Raw genomic sequence first — 20730 nt, 5'->3', positions numbered from 1 at the left:
GGATGGGTAGTTTGGAAAAGAGGAGGCTGAGGGGAGACCTCATTGCTCTCTACAACTACCTGAAAGGAGGTTGTGGAGAGGCTGGTGCTGGTCTCTTCTCCCAGGTAATTAGTGACAGAACAAGAGGGAATGGCCTCAAGCTGCCACTGGGTAGGTTTAGACTGGATATTAGGAAACATTTTTTCCCAGCAAGAGTGGTCAGGGATTGGAATGTGCTGCCCAGGGAGGTGGTGGAGTACACAAGCCTGGATGTGTTTCTAGGTGGTTTGGATGTGGTGCTTGGGGATATGGCTTAGGGGTGAGCCTTGTAGAGTAGGGTTCAGGGTTAGACTTGGTGATCCTGAGGGGCTTTTCCAAGCCCCAAGAATGTTTCTGTGATTCTGTGGCAGCCTGTTCCAGGGCTTGAGAACAATTTTGGGGAAGAAATTTTTCCCACTGTCCAACCCAAACCACCCCTGGTGTAACTTGAGGACGTCTCCTCGTGTTTTATCGGTAGTTACTTAGGAGAAAAGCGCAACCCCGCTCTGCTCCAACCTCCTCTCAGGAAGTCGTACCGAGCGAGAAAGCCTCCCTGCGCCTCCAGGCTAGACAACCCCATTCCCTCAGCTGCTCCCTCCAGGCTGCGTGACTGAAAGCCAGCGAAGCAGCAGCCCTATCCCCAGGCCCTAGTGGGTGTTCTGCGGTTGCCCGGAGGCACCGCGGGGCGGGCTGGGAAGCAGACGCTCCGGACCGGCGACTGACGCGGCGGACAGCAAACAGCCGCCGTGCTGAGAGGGGCTTGGCCCGGCCCAGGCTCCCCGAGAGGCGGCGCGCGCGGCCTGCCCCGGAACTGCCGTTCCCGAGCCGCGGGGCCCCGGCGGACCCCGGAGGCACGGACAGGCGGCACCGCCGAGGCACCGCTTCCTGTGAGGCGGTGCTGGGCAGGGCCGAGGCGCACTCGGCCAGCCGCTGCCCGGGCTGGGGCTGCCCCTCCGAGCCCGGCCTTCCCCAGCCTCGCCATGCAGCGCTTCACGGTGAACATCAAGCTGCCGGCGCGGACGCTGACGGGAGCCCTCAGCGCGCCGAACAGAGGGGCGGCCGACTGGTGAGGGGCCGGGCCGCAGGCGGGCGGGGCGGTCTGCCGGGTTCGGGGAGGGGAGAGGGGCGGCAAAGGTGGCCCGGGGCATTTCCCCGCGGAGTCCCCCCGGGCCGCCCTGCGGCTCCTTTTCTTCAGCCGTGGGTTGGGCTTGCCTCTCCGCTGTTTGGCCCGCGGGGGCTCCGCTCTTTGAACCTAGGCGCCGAGGTCAAGCCAGCTCCGAGGGCTGCCAGGGGTGGCGATCCCAGTGGTCACTGAAATACTCGGGTCTTTTTCTGTTAGTGGCAGTGGGTATGTTGAATGGTTGTGTCCAAGGCAAGCTCCCTTCTGCTGGGCACTGCTTTCCTGCTGAATTGTGCGTCCTCTCCCAGTGCATTGTTGGCAGAGCGCGGGCAGGCAGCCGCTGTGGAGTTGCTGTTGTCCGGATCCCAAGCAGGAGCAAAGCCAAGGCCATAGATGAACATGGCTCAGTCCCTCCTGGCAGCCACTTCTTACTTCTCTAAGCAGAGGTCCAGGGGCAACACGCTAGAGATCAGAGCAGCCACTTCAGGTTTCTATTTCAGGTGTTTTGGAGGCTTGATGTACAAAGCCAGTACATATTTTGTGGTTTATGTTCGTTGCTCCGAACGCTGAGTTTACACTGCTGAATCTTCAGGAGAGAAAATGATTGAGCTGAAGCAAGTCACTTTTTTCTTTAAATTGTGGCCTTTAGGTTTGTCATCTTGCCAAGCAGTGAACGTGGAAGTTCTTAGTTTGAAGCCTTGATTTACTCCTTTGACTGTTGCCACTTGTTTGGCATGCACCATAGCTATATAGTTGTCATCAGTGGCTTCATTAACCACTCCTGAAGTTAGATAGGCCTTAGTAGATTTCCATTACTACTGTAATCGTTGTTCACAACCTCTGTGTTTGTCTAAGAAGAAAAACAGGGAAGGGCAATTAATGATATAATTTCAAATGCATTACTTATCTGCATGCTTACATGTAACATTTGGGAGTGCACTTCATTAATTCCTACATGCTGTTTTAAAGTTGCAGATGAGAATTTTATAAATGAAGACAAAGAGATACTGTGTAGAAGCTTAGAGTTCCATCACCAAATGATTGCAGAGATTGCAGCAATAGCATTTGTAGTGCTTTTGAGTTTTATTTCATCAATTTTTGCTGCTTGATGCATGTCTAGTAGCATGCATCCAGCTTACAAAAATTAAGTCTCTTTCTTGCTCTTTTTTCTTTCTTTTTTTTGTTCTTTCCTGTTTGATTGATGATGATGATACATGATTTTCCAGGGGCTGGCAAGGTTTAATTGCATATGGATGTCATTCTCTTGTGCTGGTTGTTGATGCCAATACTGCTCAGACGTTGCAAGTTTTGGAAAGACACAAAGGCAGTGTTGTCAAGGTGAGATGTACATTTTTTTAAGGTATATTACTTGATTCTACTGCATATATTATGTTACTAAGTCATTGCAAATACTTGGCATTATATTGCACGTGATTTTCACATCAAATCTGTTGTTAAATGCCTGTTGGTTACATGATCTCTTTTGCAGGTAAATCAAACCATACATGCTGAAATTTGAGCTGAGGTTGATGGCATATCTTTGTAGAGGGTATAGAATACAGAGAAATATGTGGTAGTGTTATAGAACAGAGAAGTGTGTGGGGACAGAATTTCAAATTAACATTACAAAATATCAGATGAATCTCTTGATCTTTCCTTTTGAGGAGGTAGCCAGTGCACCATTCAACTGGAAAGTTACTTTAAATTTTTCACTTCTGTTCTTATCTATAGAAAGGGAACAATAGCAGACAAAACTGAATGTTTTATTTTAGGAATGAAAGAAATGGTTAAAATTTAAGCTCAAGCGTAGGGTAGCTGTACTTTTCCTTTGAATGTCCTTGACTTGAAATTTCAGAGGGTTTGACTTTGGGTCAAGTGTGGAATACCATGCATTTCTTTGATGCATCATTTCTTTGATAGGTCATTTCTTTGATACATCATTTCTTTGATATGACATTTCTTTCACTCTGGAGAATGACAGACTCAGTCAGGGTTTAGAAGAATGTTTGGCTGGCAAATGAAATATTTGATAGCACTTAGCCCAAATGTTATATTAGAAATCAGGCAGTGATCTGTGAAGAAAAATAGATTTTTTTTTTTTAAAAAGGAAAAATAGATGTGGTTTATTTTAGAAGAAAAATAGATTTTTTTTTTTCGGATAGATTTGGGTTTTTTTAGGTAGGGAGATTTGGGGATATTTTTCTTCTGTAGTAAAGAAAATGTTTGAATGCACCTTCTAGAAATGGCATGCTATTTTTTCCTATGTATAATTTTCTTTAAACAGACCATCTTCATAAAGATACACTGATACTATAGCAAATGTGGCCACTCTGCTATTTTAAAATGAAACACAATTATTTTGCCTTCGAGTTTGATAATTTACTGACTCTGAGCCATCATGTTCTGATGATGTCTTTCTGCATACTAAAGAACTCATTTTTTTGGTGATTTTGAACTTTCAGTAGTTACCGAGGTGGGTTTATATGTCTTTATAGAGTGTAATGTATTTCTGTGCTAAAGAGTCCAATTGAGTGCACTTTTTACATAGTAATAAATATGAGTGAAAATGTTGGGTAGGTAAAAACTGATACAAATCCATACAAGATCCCTGAAAGTATTCAAGGTGAGGCTCAACAGGGCTCTAGGCAGCCTTCCAGTAGCTGAAGGGGGCTATAAGAAGGATGGAAAGAGACTATTTACAAAGGCCTGCAGTGACAATGACTTCAAATTAGAGAAGAGCAGATTTAGATTGGATGTTAGGAACAAGTTCTTTACCATGAGGGTGGTGGAACACTTGAACAGGTTGCCCAGGGAGGTGGTTGGTGCCCCATCCATGGAGGTATTCAAGATGAGGCTTGACAGGGCTGTGGGCAACCTGATGTAGTTTAGGATGTCCCTGCTGACTGCAGAGGGGGTTGGACTGGATGACCTTTGGAGGTCCCTTCCAACCCTGACCATGCTGTGAAGATCTTGGCCAAAAGCTGTGGATTGTAGCTTTTAAAAATGGTTGTAAAGTTTAGAAGTTACTTGTGCTTGATTAGAGAGAATTTTGAAACTGACTTGGTTGGGTTTCAAAATAGAAATACATAGAATATTTATGATGCTTGAGGCTTGTGTGCTGTGGCATGTTTGAAAACAATGCTAAGGTGCCACAAAGACTGAACGCTGATTTCTTGCAGCTTGTTTGTTTGCTTACTGAGCAAATCTTTCACTGAATTTTGGGGACTGTCAGAGTTGCCCAAACATTGCTGTCACCTTAGAACTTGTGCCACTGATAGGAATAATCTTTTTGGTGACAAATGTGAGGTGACTTACCTGACTCTGAGTAAGGAGAGATTGTTTTTGTCAGTTACCTCAGAGCAAAGGTATGTGTATGACAGCGATCAGGGAGCAAGCAGTGCTCTGTGAATCAATACCATGCTTCCCTTTTGGCAGCTTGTTTGGGTAAAACATATGCTTATTTTTCTTCAGGCTACCCTTTAAAATGAACAAATCAATTCCAATGTCTGTAATTGAAAAAATAGGGCATGAAAGTGGTATGGAAGTGAAAGCTATAATAATGACTTTGCTTTAAAATCTCCACTTAGCTTCATAACAAGTTGTAGCAAAATTAGTTTTTCATCCACGTAGTGATAGCATTTTAATATTCCTCAAGAAGGAACATGGTTTCAGTAGGAAACCAAGTGCTAAAGTCCAAATAGTTTTTATTTAACTTATAAGATAATTTGTCAAACCCACTATGTGGTGCTTTGCTAACAGAAATAGACTGTAAGGAGATGACTAATTTGTGAGGAGAAAGGATGAAGAGAAATTCTTTTTCTAGCTTTGAGAAGTAGACATCATATGAGAAATTACTGAGCCCATGATCATTGCAGATAACTTTACATGCATTTGTAAGAAATTTTCCAGTTCAAACTGAGTTGTGGTTTTGTTTGTAAATGCTGTGAGCCTAAAGAAGCTGGGGAGGTCTGTAAGAAGTCTGCTGTGTGTCTGACTTAAACTTTTTGTAATAGTGCTTTGCATCAGCAAACTCAGAGTCTATAGGGGATCCTCTCTCCACAGAACCATTGCTTCACCTGGGAAAAATTTCAAAACACAGCCAACCAACCAAACAAAAAGTGATTGTTTCATAATCTTTCTGCAGTCAGTTCAGCTGTTGTTATTGAAATACTTTCTGGCCTTTGGGATTTTTTTTAACTGTGCCTGCACTATGTAATGGTTTCAGTGAAAACAGATCCAGGCTGGTTGTCCATATGATGTTTGTGGGATACTGATAACTTTATATGTCATGGATTATATCTGATTTTTTTTAATCATAAGGTTACAAAGAGTAGCTTTTTAGAAAAGAAAATGTAATTACAGAAACAGTGTTTTGTTTGAGGATTGAAATGTTACTTGTGTGTGTTCTGATATGCTAATAAGAGGTGATCATAAGGGGCTTTAAATTAGGTGAGACTGTGAAAACTGTCACCTCTGGTTCTCTGTTTCTGACCTGTGCTGCAGCATTTTGAAATCAGGATAGAGAGTCAGTGACAGGATAGAGAGCAGATAGACATTTTGAAATCAGGATAGAGAGCAGTAAGACAATAATTTTTTTAGCAGAGGGATCATGTGTAGGGACTCTGCTGGAGCAGTGTGATTAGAATGAGAAAAGAGAGCTTAGCACCATGAGCTCTGGTTGAGACTGGCTGCATTGAAGGTCTCCTTTTTGTTGTTCCTAACTTCATGGCAGCTCCTCCCTTGGGTAGTGAAACTTTCCAGGCTTGGAATTTGCTGCAGAGTAATACATACTTAACTGAAGAACTGACAGCTTTGCAGGTTTCTGTAATTACTTTTTTTTATAGTAGTTTTGATGCATGTCTCCAGCATCAGGGAAGCAGGAACTGCATCACTGAAATTGCAGATAGAGGAGAGTCTCCCAAGAATTCTTCCTTATTCTGGTAGAAAGACACTTCAAGTTTTTAACTAGAGCTCTTTAAAGGCTGTTTGCAATGTATAATTTATTCAGCTAGACACTTGAGATGCATCCTGGTCACACCTCTGAGACAGGTAGTGCAAAGGTGGCTACAATCTTCTGAATGCTGTGATAAATCTAATTCATGTTGTAGAGTTAGTGGTGCCTAAATGGTAATTCTGTTTTTGTGGGGTTATTCCAGTGTCTTCCAGTATCTGCAGTAAGTGGTGTGTTTAGCCTCACCCTTTCTCTGTCAGGTGTGAAAGAACACAGCCAGCTACCTAAAGTGTCATTTTTTGTGATAGGTAAATTCCCCCTAGCTTAGCATACAGGTTTCTTTATTTTGGTATCTTCAGCCTCTCCTAGGGGCATAACTTCACCTTTAAAGCAGACTGCAAAACAAATCCATGTTGAATAGATAAGGAAGGAGTCAGACTTTATCATCTCCACAGTCTTGTGCCAGACAGAATGTCTCAAACTTCAAGACACGCAATTTTCATGAGTATTGCCAACTTGCAAGCCCTTGCAACTGAAAATCCCAAACCAGAAAGTGATATGTGGGAATCAGTAGTAGCAACATGCAGAAAAGGATGGAAAAGGTAACAGGTATCAGGACTAGCTTGATGTGAGACATCATATATGTTTTAACAGTTGGACTTCATGATCTTAGAGGACTTTTGCAACCTAAGTGATTTTGTGTAGAAGAAAGACTAATCTTCCTTTCTCCCCAGTACACAATATATTTACTTTTGCCAGATTAGGAAATGCTATGTTTTAGGATGTATGAACAAGTTGGATTGTAAACTTAAAGCTTCCATGTTGTTTGGAAATCAGTGATTCTAAGTCTGTAGATGCAGACAGAACCTCAAATATTGCCATTTAGTTTCTTCTAAATATTTGAGTCAGTTTTTTTGTATATATTGCATATATTTATGGAGTGTTGTAGTTAACCTTCAGGAACAAGGATTATCAATTTATTTGGTCTGAAAATATCAGCCATGCAATCATGCAGCACTGTTGCAACATACCTTACATTTGCACAACTGATGGTAGCTTAAATGTGTGATTGCCCAGAGGCTGTTAGTGTTAATTGTGACTATGCTTTTTAGTCGAGTTAATTATTATTTGTTTAGCCATCTGGAAAACGTGTAGTATGATGTCTACAGCTTGCCTCCTTTGACCAATTCTCATCTGTCTTTTCAGGTTAAATGGGCTAAAGAAAATTACCATCACAACATTGGCTCTCCATATTCTTTACGTTTAGCTTCTGCTGATGTTACTGGAAAAATCATTGTGTGGGATGTGGCCACAGGGACGGCTCGCTGTGAAATACAAGAACATGCAAAACCAATTCAAGGTAATGACAGAGCATGCTCTTTGCGTGGAGGTTACTTTATGGAGCATCATTACAAATCCATCACCTAGGTGTGGCAAACTCAATTCTGCCATTGAATTTTCCTCTTGAGATTACTTCCCTTCTCTCTCTGCTCCTTTTCTCTGCAGGCTCCCTGTCTCCCAGAGAGATGCTCTGAGATTTAATTCATTTTGGTAATATTTTCTAGAACCTTCTGATGAAACGTTCCAATCTTGTTATTAATGTGATGGATTGAAATAATGTTTACAGTATCAAGTACATCTTCCAGCTTTTGAATTGGTGATGTAGTGCGCTTTGCATTGCACCTGAACGTGAATGCCAGCTGTAGTTAAGAGTTCTGGTTATGCACATGTGCCTTGACAGTTATTTAGCTAGTCCATCATTGAGTGTACTAGCATGATAATATACACTTGCAATATAACTAGAGAGCATCTGTGCAGCTGTCTTGATTCATAGGAGTGAAGAGATTTTTCTTTGCATACCAATATTAAGATGTGAAAAGTGGCTGTGTATGTCTTAGCAGAGAAGACTCTTGTAAATAAGGGAGGTTTCACACAGGGTTGGAGCTAGCAGTGTGAAGACTTGAAACTGAGTAGGACACCTTTGACTTAGGTTTCCAGTGTAACATCAGTAAACATAAGATGCAAGGATTAAAGCAAAGAGTCAGGAGAAGGAGAAAATTTGAAGGTGGTATAAATAACTGGGTTTGGCTTTCTTGTGAGAAGATAGTTTGGTGATGGTGTTTGCTGCTTTTGTTTCTGCTTTATGGGTGTAGCACAGTGCGGCTGGGAAGGTCTGAAATAGTTATAGAATTCATTGGGTTGGAAGGGACCTGTGAAGGTCATCTAGTCCAGCCCTACCTGCAGTAAGCAGGGACATCCCCAACTAGATCAGGTTGCTCAGAACCCTGTCTCAAGTTTGACCTTGAATGTCTCCAGGGATGTGACTTCCACACCTTCCTGGCCAACCTGTTCCAGTGTTCCACCACCTTCATAATAAAGAATTTCTTCCCAGTGTCCAGTATACCCAGAATATGTCCAATGTACCCCCAAAAAATAATTATCCGAACAGTTCTGGGCAGCTGGATGTTTGGAGATTCTTTACCCATTTCCCAGAAAGTCTTGATAGCATTCAGGAATTTCACAAATCTGTGGGGGAAAAATTAACCAACCGAAAAAAAAACCTCTGTCAAAAAAGCTAACCAAGCAAACAAAAAAAACTGAAGAAAGGATTTATGAAGATTTATTTTTGCTTGTGCTACTAGAGGCTGGAAGCCTGGCTTGATGTGAGTGTTGTCCTAATTGTTGTGATGAAGGGTAGAGAACAGAAGATGTGGCCACTGGCCGGGTATAACAGAATTAAGATAATATGTTGGAAAGGAATGATTAAGTGGCTTTTTCCTTTGTTTTTGTGCTTATCTCTTAGTAGTGTCATCCATCAAATATTCCCTTTCATTAGTTAGCAGCTTTTGCTTCATCAGTGGAAAAGTTAAGGTGGTGGTTAGGAAAAGGCATCAAAGGTTCCAGGATTTAATTCCTTGTTGCATCACACAATAGCATTTTTACTCTTCCTTTCATTGGTGCAGTTTGCAGTTGGTAGTAGTACCCTCCTACATTAGTAAAGCTTGGTGTTTTGGTTCTGTTTTCTTGTGGTAGGCACTTTTCTGCCTGCTGGCACCATTCTAGGAGAGCTGACCAGGAGCTGGCTGGAGCACTGGAACACGGTTACCTTTGTGGCTGCACTGCTGTAGATGCTCTGCTTCCAGTGCCTGAGCTCCTGCTACTGGTGGACTGCTTCCAGCTTTGGGCTAGCTCTTTCAGAACTAGCTGGGAGGGATAATTCTGCATGTTCTGGATTTCTGGTTGGGTTTTTTTTTTTTTTTTTACTACTGTTGTCCACACTAGCAATATGCTTACAGATTATTTCTGAGGTAAAATTTAGAATTCTATTTCTTTTTCTCTTCTTTTTCTCCCCTCTGAAAAACTATCTCAATGAATTTCTAAGAATAATTTATGTTGGTCTACTTTAAAACCTTGTGATTACGCTTGTGCTATGTATATGTTTTTTTTTTAATTTGGAATTCCATTATTATGAAAACCCACCTAGGTCATCATCTTATTACTCTGTTTTTATTTATCCTGTGAAACTAGATACAATATTCTAAGTCTGCTAGTGGGACACTGAAAATTTGTTCTACTGACTGCAGTTAATTTGATTAGTTTTATTTCTTTTTGTCTGTGTGTGTTATAAGTTGATTTTTATTTACACCAATTCACTGAATATTTGATGGTTTTGACCATGCTATTGGAAGATTTCTCCAAGTTTCAGACCCAGTGAAGGCTCTCCAGTCTGCCAATTTCTTTCTCTGGGTTGGGGAAAGAAGTAAAGCAACAGAACTAAAATTTCTGTTCTGTCCTCTTGATTTGTTTCATCGATAACCTTTAACAAAAGCAGCTTTTTTTTTTTTTTTTTTTTTTTTCCATATTTCTGGGGCCTCTGGCTTTTTGCAAGCCTGGAGAAAACAGTGCAGATAGAGAGATGGGAGCACCAGAGTGATCTGCAGGTTCTCAGTGTGTTATCTGCAAGAGCTTTGTAGGATAACAGCTGGTGCTTCACTGTGTCAATGAGGAGAAAAGTGATGCACTCATTATTTGATTCAAACTCATCTGAGAAGGAGTTAACCTTTTGTTAACTGGTAGTGTTAAATGATCAGGACATGCTGTGGATGGATTGCCTTTTTTTTTCCCTCAGAAACCCAGTGAGAAGCTCTTAGCAGCTCTGAAACAGCTGAGCTGATAAAACAGGAGTGACGGAGGAGGGAGGTTTTTTGACATCTTGATGTAAATGGACATGCTGTAGAGAAGCTGAGACTTGATAAGGTCATGCAGTGAGTGGTAGGAGCTGAACTGGGGTGACTTAATCCATTGCCTGCCTTATCTACTCTGTTGTCTAAAACACTCCCCCAGGGAGCACCTTGGTGGCTCTAATACAACTCCATTCAAGTAACTGAGGTGTCTCTGTTCTCATTAACTGAAATCATATGTCCATTTGTCTTGAATTCTTCAAAGATGCCCAGCCATGATGATTGGTAAGCATAGCTCTTCAAACTGCCCCTGGCATTTCAACACTGCACTTGTATTCTTGATTATATGCTACAGTCAGTTTCATTTGACTCTCGATCTTAAGCCTCTGTTTTAAAAAGTATTTGAAATGGAGAAGACATTTGTTTCCAGCTCCAATACTAGTACCATCTCAAATATTCATTTGGGATGGTGCTATGGTTCATGATGTTATCCTGAATATTAATTGGGGTGGTTTATGATTCCTTTCATTTGGACTCCACAGATAGGAATTCACTGTCTGAAAAGATCTGACTTCTTCAGCTAGAATGTGAATTGTGTCCATATATTTAGATAGGTGTAACCCAGTTTCTTGCTGCTTGTTAAAAACATAAATTCAGGCCATAAAAGACACAAAGCAAACAAGTCATTGTTCATTTCTTTAAAGAGAAGGTATTACAGAAGAAGAATGTTTTTAAAATGGAACAAACATGTTTTGAAAATTATTTCACTGTTGTTCCTTCTTTCTTTTGACAGACATGCAGTGGTTGTGTAATCAAGATGCTTCTAGAGATCTGCTGCTTGCAATTCATCCACCTAACTATATTGTACTGTGGAATGCAGACACAGGCACCAAACTTTGGAAGAAAAGTTATGCTGAAAATATCCTCTCTTTTTCATTTGACCCTTTTGATCCATCGCACTTAGCTTGTAAGTTTATTTGTATAAAGTAGTGTGACCTGGATATGTGACCAGGAAAAATGTTAAACTAAAATGTTAACATTGAGACTGAATCTAATGGGTTGGAGAGAATGGATTCTCAGAATACATCTGGTTGGAAGAGACCTCAAAGATCATCCAGTCCAACTCTCAACCCAGCACTGAAGGGCTAAGTGCCAGCTCCACATGCTGCTTAAACACCTCCAGGGATGCTGACGCCTCCACTGCCCTGGGCAGCCTGTTCCAATGTTTGACAACCCTTTCAGTGAAGAAGTGTTTCCTAATATCCAGCCTGAAATTCCCCTGGTGCACCTTGAAACCATTTCCTCTAGTCCTGTCACTTGTCATCAAGAAGAGGCTGTCCCCTCCTCACTCCCACCTCTCTTAAGGTAGTTGTGGAGAGCAATGAGGTCTCCTCTCAGCCTCCTCTTCTCCAGACTGAACACCCCCAGCTCCCTCAGCCCCTCCTCATAGCCCAGGTCTTCCAGGCCTTTCTCCAGCCTCGTTGCCCTTCTCTAAACATGCTCACAGCTCCTCAATATCCTTCCTGGAGTGAGGGGCCCACAACTGAGCACAGCACTTGAGATGTGGCCTCACCAGTGCTGAGCACAGGGGGATGACCACCTCCTGTCCCTGCTGGCCACCATGTTTCTAATCCAAGCCAGGATACCATTGACCTTTTTGGCCACCTGGACACACTGCTGGCTTATGTTCAGTCAACTATCAACCCAAATAATGTCATAAATGCCAAGAAGACATCTCGAAACCAAGACAGGAAGTCTCTGTCCAGTGTGGGGAAAGCTAGGCATGATTAGAGAAGTTAGAGTTATGAAAAGAAATGTTTGAGGCTTTACAGTTGTGAAGTGTGTAGCTAGGGAACTGGAGGAAGGCCAATGTGTTAAGCTGTTAAACTGACATTAAAAGCTATAAAAGGATGAATGTTGAGGGAGAATCCAGTGAGCAAACCAAGAGTAAATGTTATTTCCAACAGAAAGGAATACAGTGTGAACTGCAGGTCAGAAGCAATGCAGACATCAAGGGGGATGTAATGCAGAATTACAAACATTTTAGGAGAAAGAAACTAAGAGAAAGAAGAGTCACTATTTTATTCTTTAGTTTAGCTTCATCACTCCTGGTCTTTAATGAGACAGTGCACTTTCCAGGCTTTGTGCTTGTATTTATCTGTCATGCCATTCAATTTTCTACAGAGAGCACAATCTTAGCTACATCTTGCCACTTAGCTGAATCTTTATGCTGCAACATAAATAATATGAGTTAATTGTTCTTTGAGCCATAGAATCAGAGAATGATTAAGGTTGGAGAAGACCTCTGTGATCATCAAGTCCAACCATCCTTTGCATGAGAACAAAAAATGGTGATACATTGTCAGAAAGTGTGGGCAGCCTTGCATTGTTTGCATTGTGGAGCTTAGAGAAAACAGTTGGTGAGAGAGAGTAACTTCTGAACAACCAAGAGGTTTCTGCAAGTAATTTCCACGCTATTTTTTTTTAGTGTAGACTTAAACAATTGCATTTTGTGTGTAAGAATTAATTGTAATAGACCATCTGCTGCATTTAAGTAGAAGGTGCTGTTTTTCTAGAATGATGTGGTTTCTAGATAATATTAATATATAATACTAATAATATTATTAAACTTAAATGTCATTAAAATGGAATGCTGCAATCAAATTAAAGGTTGTATTTTGCTACAATAAAAATTGTTTCTCTTGATACAGTGCTCACCAGTGAAGGAATAGTGTTCATCTCTGACTTCTCTCCTTCCAAAGCTCCTGCCAGCTCAGGGAAGAAAGTTTACATCTCTAGTCCGCATTCCAGTCCTTCTCACAACAAGCTGGCTCCTGCTACAGGGGCCAAAAAGGCCCTTGATAAAGTAAAAATCTTAATCAGTAATGAAAAGCCAAGGTAGGTTGCAAATGTTTCTCCTCAGATAATGTTTTTTATGCCTAAATATTTTATATATATGATTAGGAGAAAGCCTGTAAGTTAATTAGTTGAAAAAAGAAAATTTTTGATGGTAGGCAGATAGATCATAGAATCATATTATGGTCTGGGTTGGAAGGGACCTCCAAAGGTCATCCAGTCCAACCCCCTCTGCAGTCAGCAGGAACATCCTCAACTAGATCAGGATGACCAGAGGCCTGCTGAGCCTCACTTCAGATATCTCCAGGGATGGGGCCCCAACCACCTCCCTAGGCAACCCATTCCAGTGTCCCACCACTCTCATGGTAAAGAATATGTTCCTAATATCCAATCTAAATCTTAGTTTAATATCCAAACTAAATTCTTAGTTTGAAGCCATTGGTGTACCACGTAGGGATGTTATTTAGGAATATAACATTGACAGTCATTCATCCAGTTCTGTTCATAAAACAGCCACATCATCCTAGTATGCTTCTATAAGTTAATGACATCATCTTCTCCCTCCACTAAGAGTTTTTCATGCAGGTGTAAATTGAGAAACATCTTCTTGGGGGTGGGGGGGGAAAGATGAAAATGAGCTAACATCATCAATTTCAATTGTGGAGTGAAAGGGGAATATAATAAAAGCATAAAGACTTTGTGACTACTGTTACCTGAGAAGAGTTGTTCTGATGTACATAACACTGCAGCAGAAAGGTGTTATTTTTTTTTTTTAAGTTAATAGTGTGGAAATAAAATTAGAATTCATCCATACCTATTTGTGTATTTTCTGACCTTATAAAACTGAAGTCATTGCATTTTGAATGGGGATTTTTTTGGTTGTTTTTGGAAATCACTTAGGACACTTTCTTGTGTAATTCTGCTTTTTTTTTTTTTTTTTCTTATATTTTCTATTTGAGTAACAAACATGCTTCTCAAAGCTCTAGTGCACGTGAGAATAAACTCATCAGGCTATTAGCAGTTAGCAGATATGAAATCTATAGTGTGTTGTAATGAAGTGTTTAAAATGCAAACAGGTGAGAAGACTCGATGCCTTCTCTGGTTACCATTTAAGAAACTGTGATTTTTTTTTTTTTTTTATATCAAGTTGATGAGCATAGACCTTCCCATTTTGTGTTCTGTATTGCCTGATTTGTGCTGCACTGGACAGAATACTGAGACAGTACAGCCTTAGGTATGCTCTGTAATAACAGCAGATCAGATCAACAAAGGTAGCATTTTGTCTCCCATCTTTTCCATCCTGAAAAGGCTGGAATGAGGAAGTTTCCATCCTGACAAGTCTGGAATGAGGAAAAGGGAAGAAAAATAGCACCAACGATATATCTGGGTTTATGTGAGTTTAGAGAAACTCAGCAAGGAGAAGCTGGAGGAAAGGTGACTCATACTCCTCAAGCAAGGGAATGAGATGCACAAGCCACCTATGGGGGGTTTGATGTGTGGAGTAATGAGGAGATGAAAAACAAAAACAACCCCTCAAAATCTGTGATACCTTAAATGAGTTCAGAGGCTTTCAAAGCTGAGCACAGTGTGAGGGTGATTTTCTTCCAAGTGACTTAAACACAGTTCAGTGGATTGCTTGTACCTCTAATGAACCTCTGCAGCTTGAAGCCAGTCTCCTGTTAACAATGAATAAAATGATAAACAGTCCTGCTCTTTGCTACTTTCTTTGAGTCTGAAGGCTGGTAGTCTTGGTAGACTAGTTCTGTTCATTTCAAAATAAAGCCATGTGCATAATAATGTAAAAATGGCAGTCAGCAATCTGTTTAAGGGTAATTTCCCACGAGTAGCAGTAAATGTCATGGCAGCTAGTGCACTGTTCATAATTGAATTGCTCTGTTTGTGAGATGTGCAAGAGTTGGGTTGTTGCATTTGAATCACATACCATGGTAAAATTGCAATCTTATTTAGACAAAACCCAACAGACTGTGTGGCTTTTGAAGGTCAGTGATGCTTTGTAGCAATTAAATGGAATTCTGCAGTTGCCCACTGATCAAAACAGGGAATGCCTGAAAAAACACAACTGCAGGCAGATGTATACTGTTAATTGTAGTTTGAGGTGTCTGTTGACACAATTTGATGGAAGTTTATTTCTGATGTTTTTCAGTGCTGAGTCTGTAACACTCAACGACTGTCTTCAGTTGTCGTTTTTGCCTTCCAAACGAAACTACATGCTCCTGTTGTATCCCAGGGAAATTCTGATTCTTGACTTGGAAGTGAACCAGACCGTGGGCGTCATCGCAATCGAAAGGACAGGTGTGCCTTTCATACAGGTAATGATGGGCTGATTGCTTCCTACCATTGAAATAGTTTCCTAAGATCCTCTTTAAGTTTGTGATGAGGCCACAGCTGGAATATTGTGCCCAGTTCTGGGCCCCTCAGGTCAAGAAGGACCTCAGGGAACTGCTTGAAAGAGTCCAGCACAGAGCTATGAAGCTGCTGCAGGCAGTGGAACATCTGCCTGTGAGGCCAGGCTGAGGGAGCTGTGGCTTGGAGCTTGGAGTGGAGGAGCCTGAGGGGTGACCTCATTCATGTTGATAAAGATGTGCAGGGCGGTGTGGGGAAGACAGAGCCAGGCTCTGCTCAGGGATGTCCAAGGACAGGATGAGGGGCACTGGGGGCAAGCTGGAGCAGAGGAGGTGCCATGGGAACAGAAGGGAAAACTTTGTCACTGTGAAGGTGCTGGACCCCTGGAGCAGACTGCCCAGAGAGGTTGGGGAGTCTACTTCTCCAGACACATTCAGAACCTGCCTGGATGTGTTTCTGTGTGACCTGCTCTAGGTGATGCTGCTCTGGCAGAGGGGTTGGACTGGATGATCTTCCAAGCTCCCTTCCAACCCCTAATGTTCTGTGACTTGTGATCCACTGGTAGTTGTTTTGATTAGTTCTGGAGGATGAAAAGAATTTAACTCATCAGAGGGAAAAATGTCCTCAGAACCAAGTATTGTTTAACTCAAGTTTTCTGAAGCCTGCAGCAAACCGACTTCATTTTGCAGTGTTACAAAAGTTACCAGTGTGGAAACAGTGCTGTAGAAAAAATACATTTTATTCTCTGGTGGTTAAGCTGCTTTTACAGAAGTTAATACTAGTTCTCTGATCATCTGCCTTTGCTTAATGAGGCAGGTGAGTCTGGTCCCAGGTCTTCTTGAGGTATCTTTATCCACTTGGAATCCTCATTTCTGACACCAAAAAAGAAAGTTGTTTGGGCTTTTTGTTTTTAAAAAATAAGTGAATACCTAAAAAGAATATAGAATCATGGAATCCTTGAATGGTGTGGGTTGGAATGGAGCTCTGAAGGTCATCCAGTCCAACCCCTTCTGCAGTCAGCAGGGACACCCTCAACTAGATCAGGTTGCCCAGAGCCCTGTTGAGCCTCATTTTGAGTATCTCCAGGCATGGGGCCCCAACCACTTCCTTGTTCCTGTGTTCCACTACCCTCATGGTGCAGAACTTGTTCCTAGCATCCAATCTAAATCTGCTCTTCTCTAGTTTGAAGCCATTTCCCCTTGTCCTATCACCACTGGCCTTTGTAAACAGTCTCTCTCCATACTTCTTGTGCATCAGTGTTTTTCTTTAAATGACCAAACAACAACAAAACCCCCAAAACAAACAAGCAAAACCCCCATCCCCAAACCAGCAAATAATCCAGACAAAAACTTTCATCTGATTTCTCAAATTACTTGAATTGCTTAGTCTCAACTACTGTAACTAAAGAAATTAATTGAAATCTTCCATTAATGGTACCAATTTTTTAGTGACTTGCTATAGGTCAGGAATTTTAGGTTGATTTGCAAGTGTTCTTTGCAAAGGCTAACATTTTGCTGACACAGTACAATGAAGTGTCTCTTTCCCTTAGGTCATTCCTTGTTTTCAGCGTGATGGCTTGTTCTGCTTACATGAAAACGGTTGTATAACTTTGAGAGTTCGTAGATCTAACTGCAGTATAACTGGAACTCCAAATGAAGAGCCAGGTATGTTTGTTTTGTGGCAGAAATGCCCAGAAATGCACTCTGGGACATTTTGATTCATACTTGAGCCCAAATATTCGCCATCACACCTCATAGAGGATGGTGGGTTACACCATTTCTAGTGGTTTCTATTCCTTCTTGTACATTAAATTGAAGTTTATGGTGCATTTTCCCCAATTTTTTTTTTAACTTGTGTGATACTCAGTGCAAAATAAGATATATTAATATCCTGAAAATCTTTGCATCACTAAATAATACTTCAATTATGAAATGGCTTAATAGTCCCATATTCAGGAATATTTTAGATGGAAGTTGATGAATGTGTTCTCTTCTATCTCAAAGATAAAAGGCAAACACAAGATTTTGGAAGTCATTTGGTCACTTGAAAGAGCTGATTTTAGAACTAAGACATTAGATTAAAATTTAAACCACCAAGTCTTTGTCTCTTATGATATGTTAATTAAAATTGTATTTTAAATCTCATGGAGGAGACTGGGGGAAAAAAAAGAAGGAACAGCAGAGTTTTGTAATTGCAAATAAGTAATTTTTTTGTTAGAGTTTGGTTGTTTTCCTTTTGGCAGTTTGGTAATTTCTGGAAATCCACTTTACTTATTTCCAGGTTTACCAATAAACCAAATGAGTTTTGCGTTGTGGAGAGCAGGTGCACTTTCTGCAAGATCTAAAAAAAAACAAAACCAAAACAAAACACCAAAATGAGTAGTTTATATTTTGGAAGATTCATGTGGAATAAGATATTTTAAAGACAGAGTTACATTTTGGAGACCTTTTCAGAGCTGTTTTGTACAGCAAGATCAGCAGTATATATTTTTCAGCATTTTTCCTAATCGTTACACAGAAAGCAAGTGGATTTCAACCAAAGAGCTCACTCATGCTGCAGCTTTACTTCTGTGGATTTATCGTGTTGTATGTTTTCCACTCTTAATTGTTTGCCCTGCGTGGGACATTGATATTACAGATCCAGACCCCGTTCAGGAGCTGGTTTATGATTTAAGAAGTCAGTGTGATGCAATCAGGGTAACAAAAACAGTTCGACCCTTCAGCATGGTTTGCTGCCCAGTGAATGAGAATTCTGCAGCTCTCATAGTCAGTGATGGCAGAGTAATGATCTGGGAATTAAAATCCAACATTTCTGGCAGAAATGTGCGTAACAGGTAATGGGATTTCTTGTTCTTATCAAAGCTTTTCCCTGGTTGATTTACAAGTGGTGTGTGCTATTTTAAATACATTCCAGAAGCAACAGTGATGCCCTTGTGTATATGGCAATGTGTGATTGAAAGGAAGAGAAGCAAAATATATCATCCAGATAGATTAGTTCCTTTGCTTTGGGAAAATGAAGGAACTGTAGTTACTCTTCTTTCTTTAAAACAAATAATTCCATACTGAGTGGTTGGAAAAAGAAAAGACAGAATGGACATTCACATTGTTTTGGTGGATCATTTTATTTGGCTTTCTTCAGACTATATAATTTTTCTCAGGAATGGATCCCTCACATTCAGAGACATGAAAAGACTTCAAAATGGTTCTCAGGAATGGTTTTAGCAGGGGAAATGTTTTCTGCCAGATCAATGTGAATTTGACACAGAACAATATGAGGCTGCACAGCAGGTGGCTGGAGTATGGTGGTATAAACAGTATTTTTTTATATAAATCTTTGGATTTTGATCAGTCTCTAAAATTGTATATGAAGTAGTATAGTTCTTTGAACATTCAGTGTATTAAGGTCATCTGCAATAAAGCTTTGATGAATAAAGTAACTAACTTAACTGCCATAAGAGAAATATTGAATTCTTAAGCACATTTTTAAAAGTCAGTAGTACTGGATTTTCAGCACAGGTCCTTTAGTTGTTCATCTATGAGTTAATGCTTTTATCCTTGGTGTTCTCAAAAATCCTGTTGCGTGGATTCTTCTCATGCATATCCAAGAGAGGTGTTTAGGATCTGTATCTTGCTGGGTTTCACTTCTTGAATTCTTAGACTCCTTTGTAAAACACTGATTTTTGTCATGATTATGTAACAAGCGAAAATGTAATAATGTAAGAACCACTGAGCTTAGAGGATTCAGATTCTGGATGTAGTTAGATTGTACTGAAAAGTAAATTTCTAGTTGGCAGAGAGTCTTTAATGGATTTTTTTTTGGATGAGTTTTCCTCCATTACTTCTTAATCTTGCTGGATTTGATGGTCTTAATTGAAATTTAAACTCAAAGTCTGTTAAAACGAGATTTTAAAAGAAGGCTTTGTACCTGCCTTAAACTTCATTTTTACATACAGATAGGTGCAGGCAGTAATCTTTGCTTATGACATCAGTCTACTCTCAAGCCCTGCAAAATACAATTGCCAAGGCTACAAGGGCCATTTGAGTCCCTTCTAGATGGAGGTTCACTGAAACCCAGTGACAGACATTGGGGAAAAAAACTAACACAACCCCCTGCTGCACAGATACCTCCCAAGACCATAAACACAGGTAATGCTGTTTTCTGCTGTAGCTTTGTATGTGCAAAGGCACTCAGGTTTCGTGTGTTTAGGTGAAGAGCATTGCTTCAGTTAAGGCTTTCATCATCTGGAATCTATATAAGAAGTTAATACAGGTTAAGAAAAGCCCTTCCCCAAGCCTGGGAATCTGTTATGATTGTTGCTTAGCTGCATTCATTAGTAGTTTAATATTAAGGCAATAAGTCTACATACAAATTCAAACACAGTGTATTTGAAAGCCTCTTTTCAATGCTCACTTCAGAACAGGGGATACACCTGTCTATTTTTCTGTCAACAAAGCAAGGTGAAATTTGGTTTGAATTCTGTATATTTTTCTGTGCCTTATCTCCTGGAAAAGTTGTTCATGGAAGGTGATAGTGGGAATAATCTTCTTAAAATGTTCTGAAAATAGCAAGCTTTAGGAATAGTGAAAGAACAACCTGAGGAACTAAAAAACCCCAAGAAAATCGAGAATCTAAGTAAGCAGATGATCCAGTTTTCACTAAGAACTTGTTTCCATTTCTTTTACAGCAGTTCAAGTGTATCACCTTTGTATTCTCCTGTCTCCTTTTGTGGAATTCCTGTAGGAGCATTCCAAAATAAACTTCCAGACCTCTCATTAGACAACATGATTGGTAAGAATTTCTTCCACTAATATTACTGCTACTCATTTCTAAATTTTTTTTAAAGCTAAATAGCTAGCAACACTTCAGTATTGAGAAACATTCCTTGGAAATGGTTACCTTTACATTTTAAAACTTTGTTGGAAAGTGACCAGTACTGCTCAGAGATAACAAAGGTGCAGATTTAAAATTGCTTTTGGTGAAAGTTGGTGGAGGCAGCTTACCCTTGTGGGAGATTCATCTGCACTTTTATGTTTAAAGATGATACTTAGGGCATGATTTTTCTCTTGCTTGCATTTTCTGTAGTCATTTATATCATTGCTATTGTTCTTTTGTACCTTGCATCACTCAGACTGTTACACAGCAGTGGAATTATGTCTTTTTTGTACCCATCTTTGTTGTTGTATCTGAGCAAATTCATTGTATTTCTAGCATTAGATTGCAGTCAGTTTTTTTTGCTTTTT

General features: G+C 40.6%; 1 protein-coding gene across 1 annotated transcript in view; it reads left to right on the top strand.

Annotated features, from left to right (window-relative positions):
- Nucleotides 1–998: 998 nt before the first annotated feature.
- The window catches only part of WDR11 (WD repeat domain 11), a 49660-nt gene continuing 29928 nt past the window's right edge, over nucleotides 999–20730 (top strand). Inside the window, exons 1-9 of the mRNA XM_054382284.1 lie at nucleotides 999–1084; nucleotides 2365–2476; nucleotides 7296–7449; nucleotides 11064–11237; nucleotides 12982–13168; nucleotides 15291–15456; nucleotides 17040–17154; nucleotides 18128–18323; nucleotides 20175–20278. Coding sequence (XP_054238259.1) covers nucleotides 999–1084; nucleotides 2365–2476; nucleotides 7296–7449; nucleotides 11064–11237; nucleotides 12982–13168; nucleotides 15291–15456; nucleotides 17040–17154; nucleotides 18128–18323; nucleotides 20175–20278 — 1294 coding nt within the window. The remainder of the gene's footprint in view (nucleotides 1085–2364; nucleotides 2477–7295; nucleotides 7450–11063; nucleotides 11238–12981; nucleotides 13169–15290; nucleotides 15457–17039; nucleotides 17155–18127; nucleotides 18324–20174; nucleotides 20279–20730) is intronic.

This window comes from Indicator indicator, chromosome 7 (assembly GCF_027791375.1).
Source record: "Indicator indicator isolate 239-I01 chromosome 7, UM_Iind_1.1, whole genome shotgun sequence".
NCBI classification, from domain to species: domain Eukaryota; kingdom Metazoa; phylum Chordata; class Aves; order Piciformes; family Indicatoridae; genus Indicator; species Indicator indicator.
Note: the sequence above shows the minus strand (reverse complement) of the source record. Positions and strands in the feature narration are given on the sequence as shown.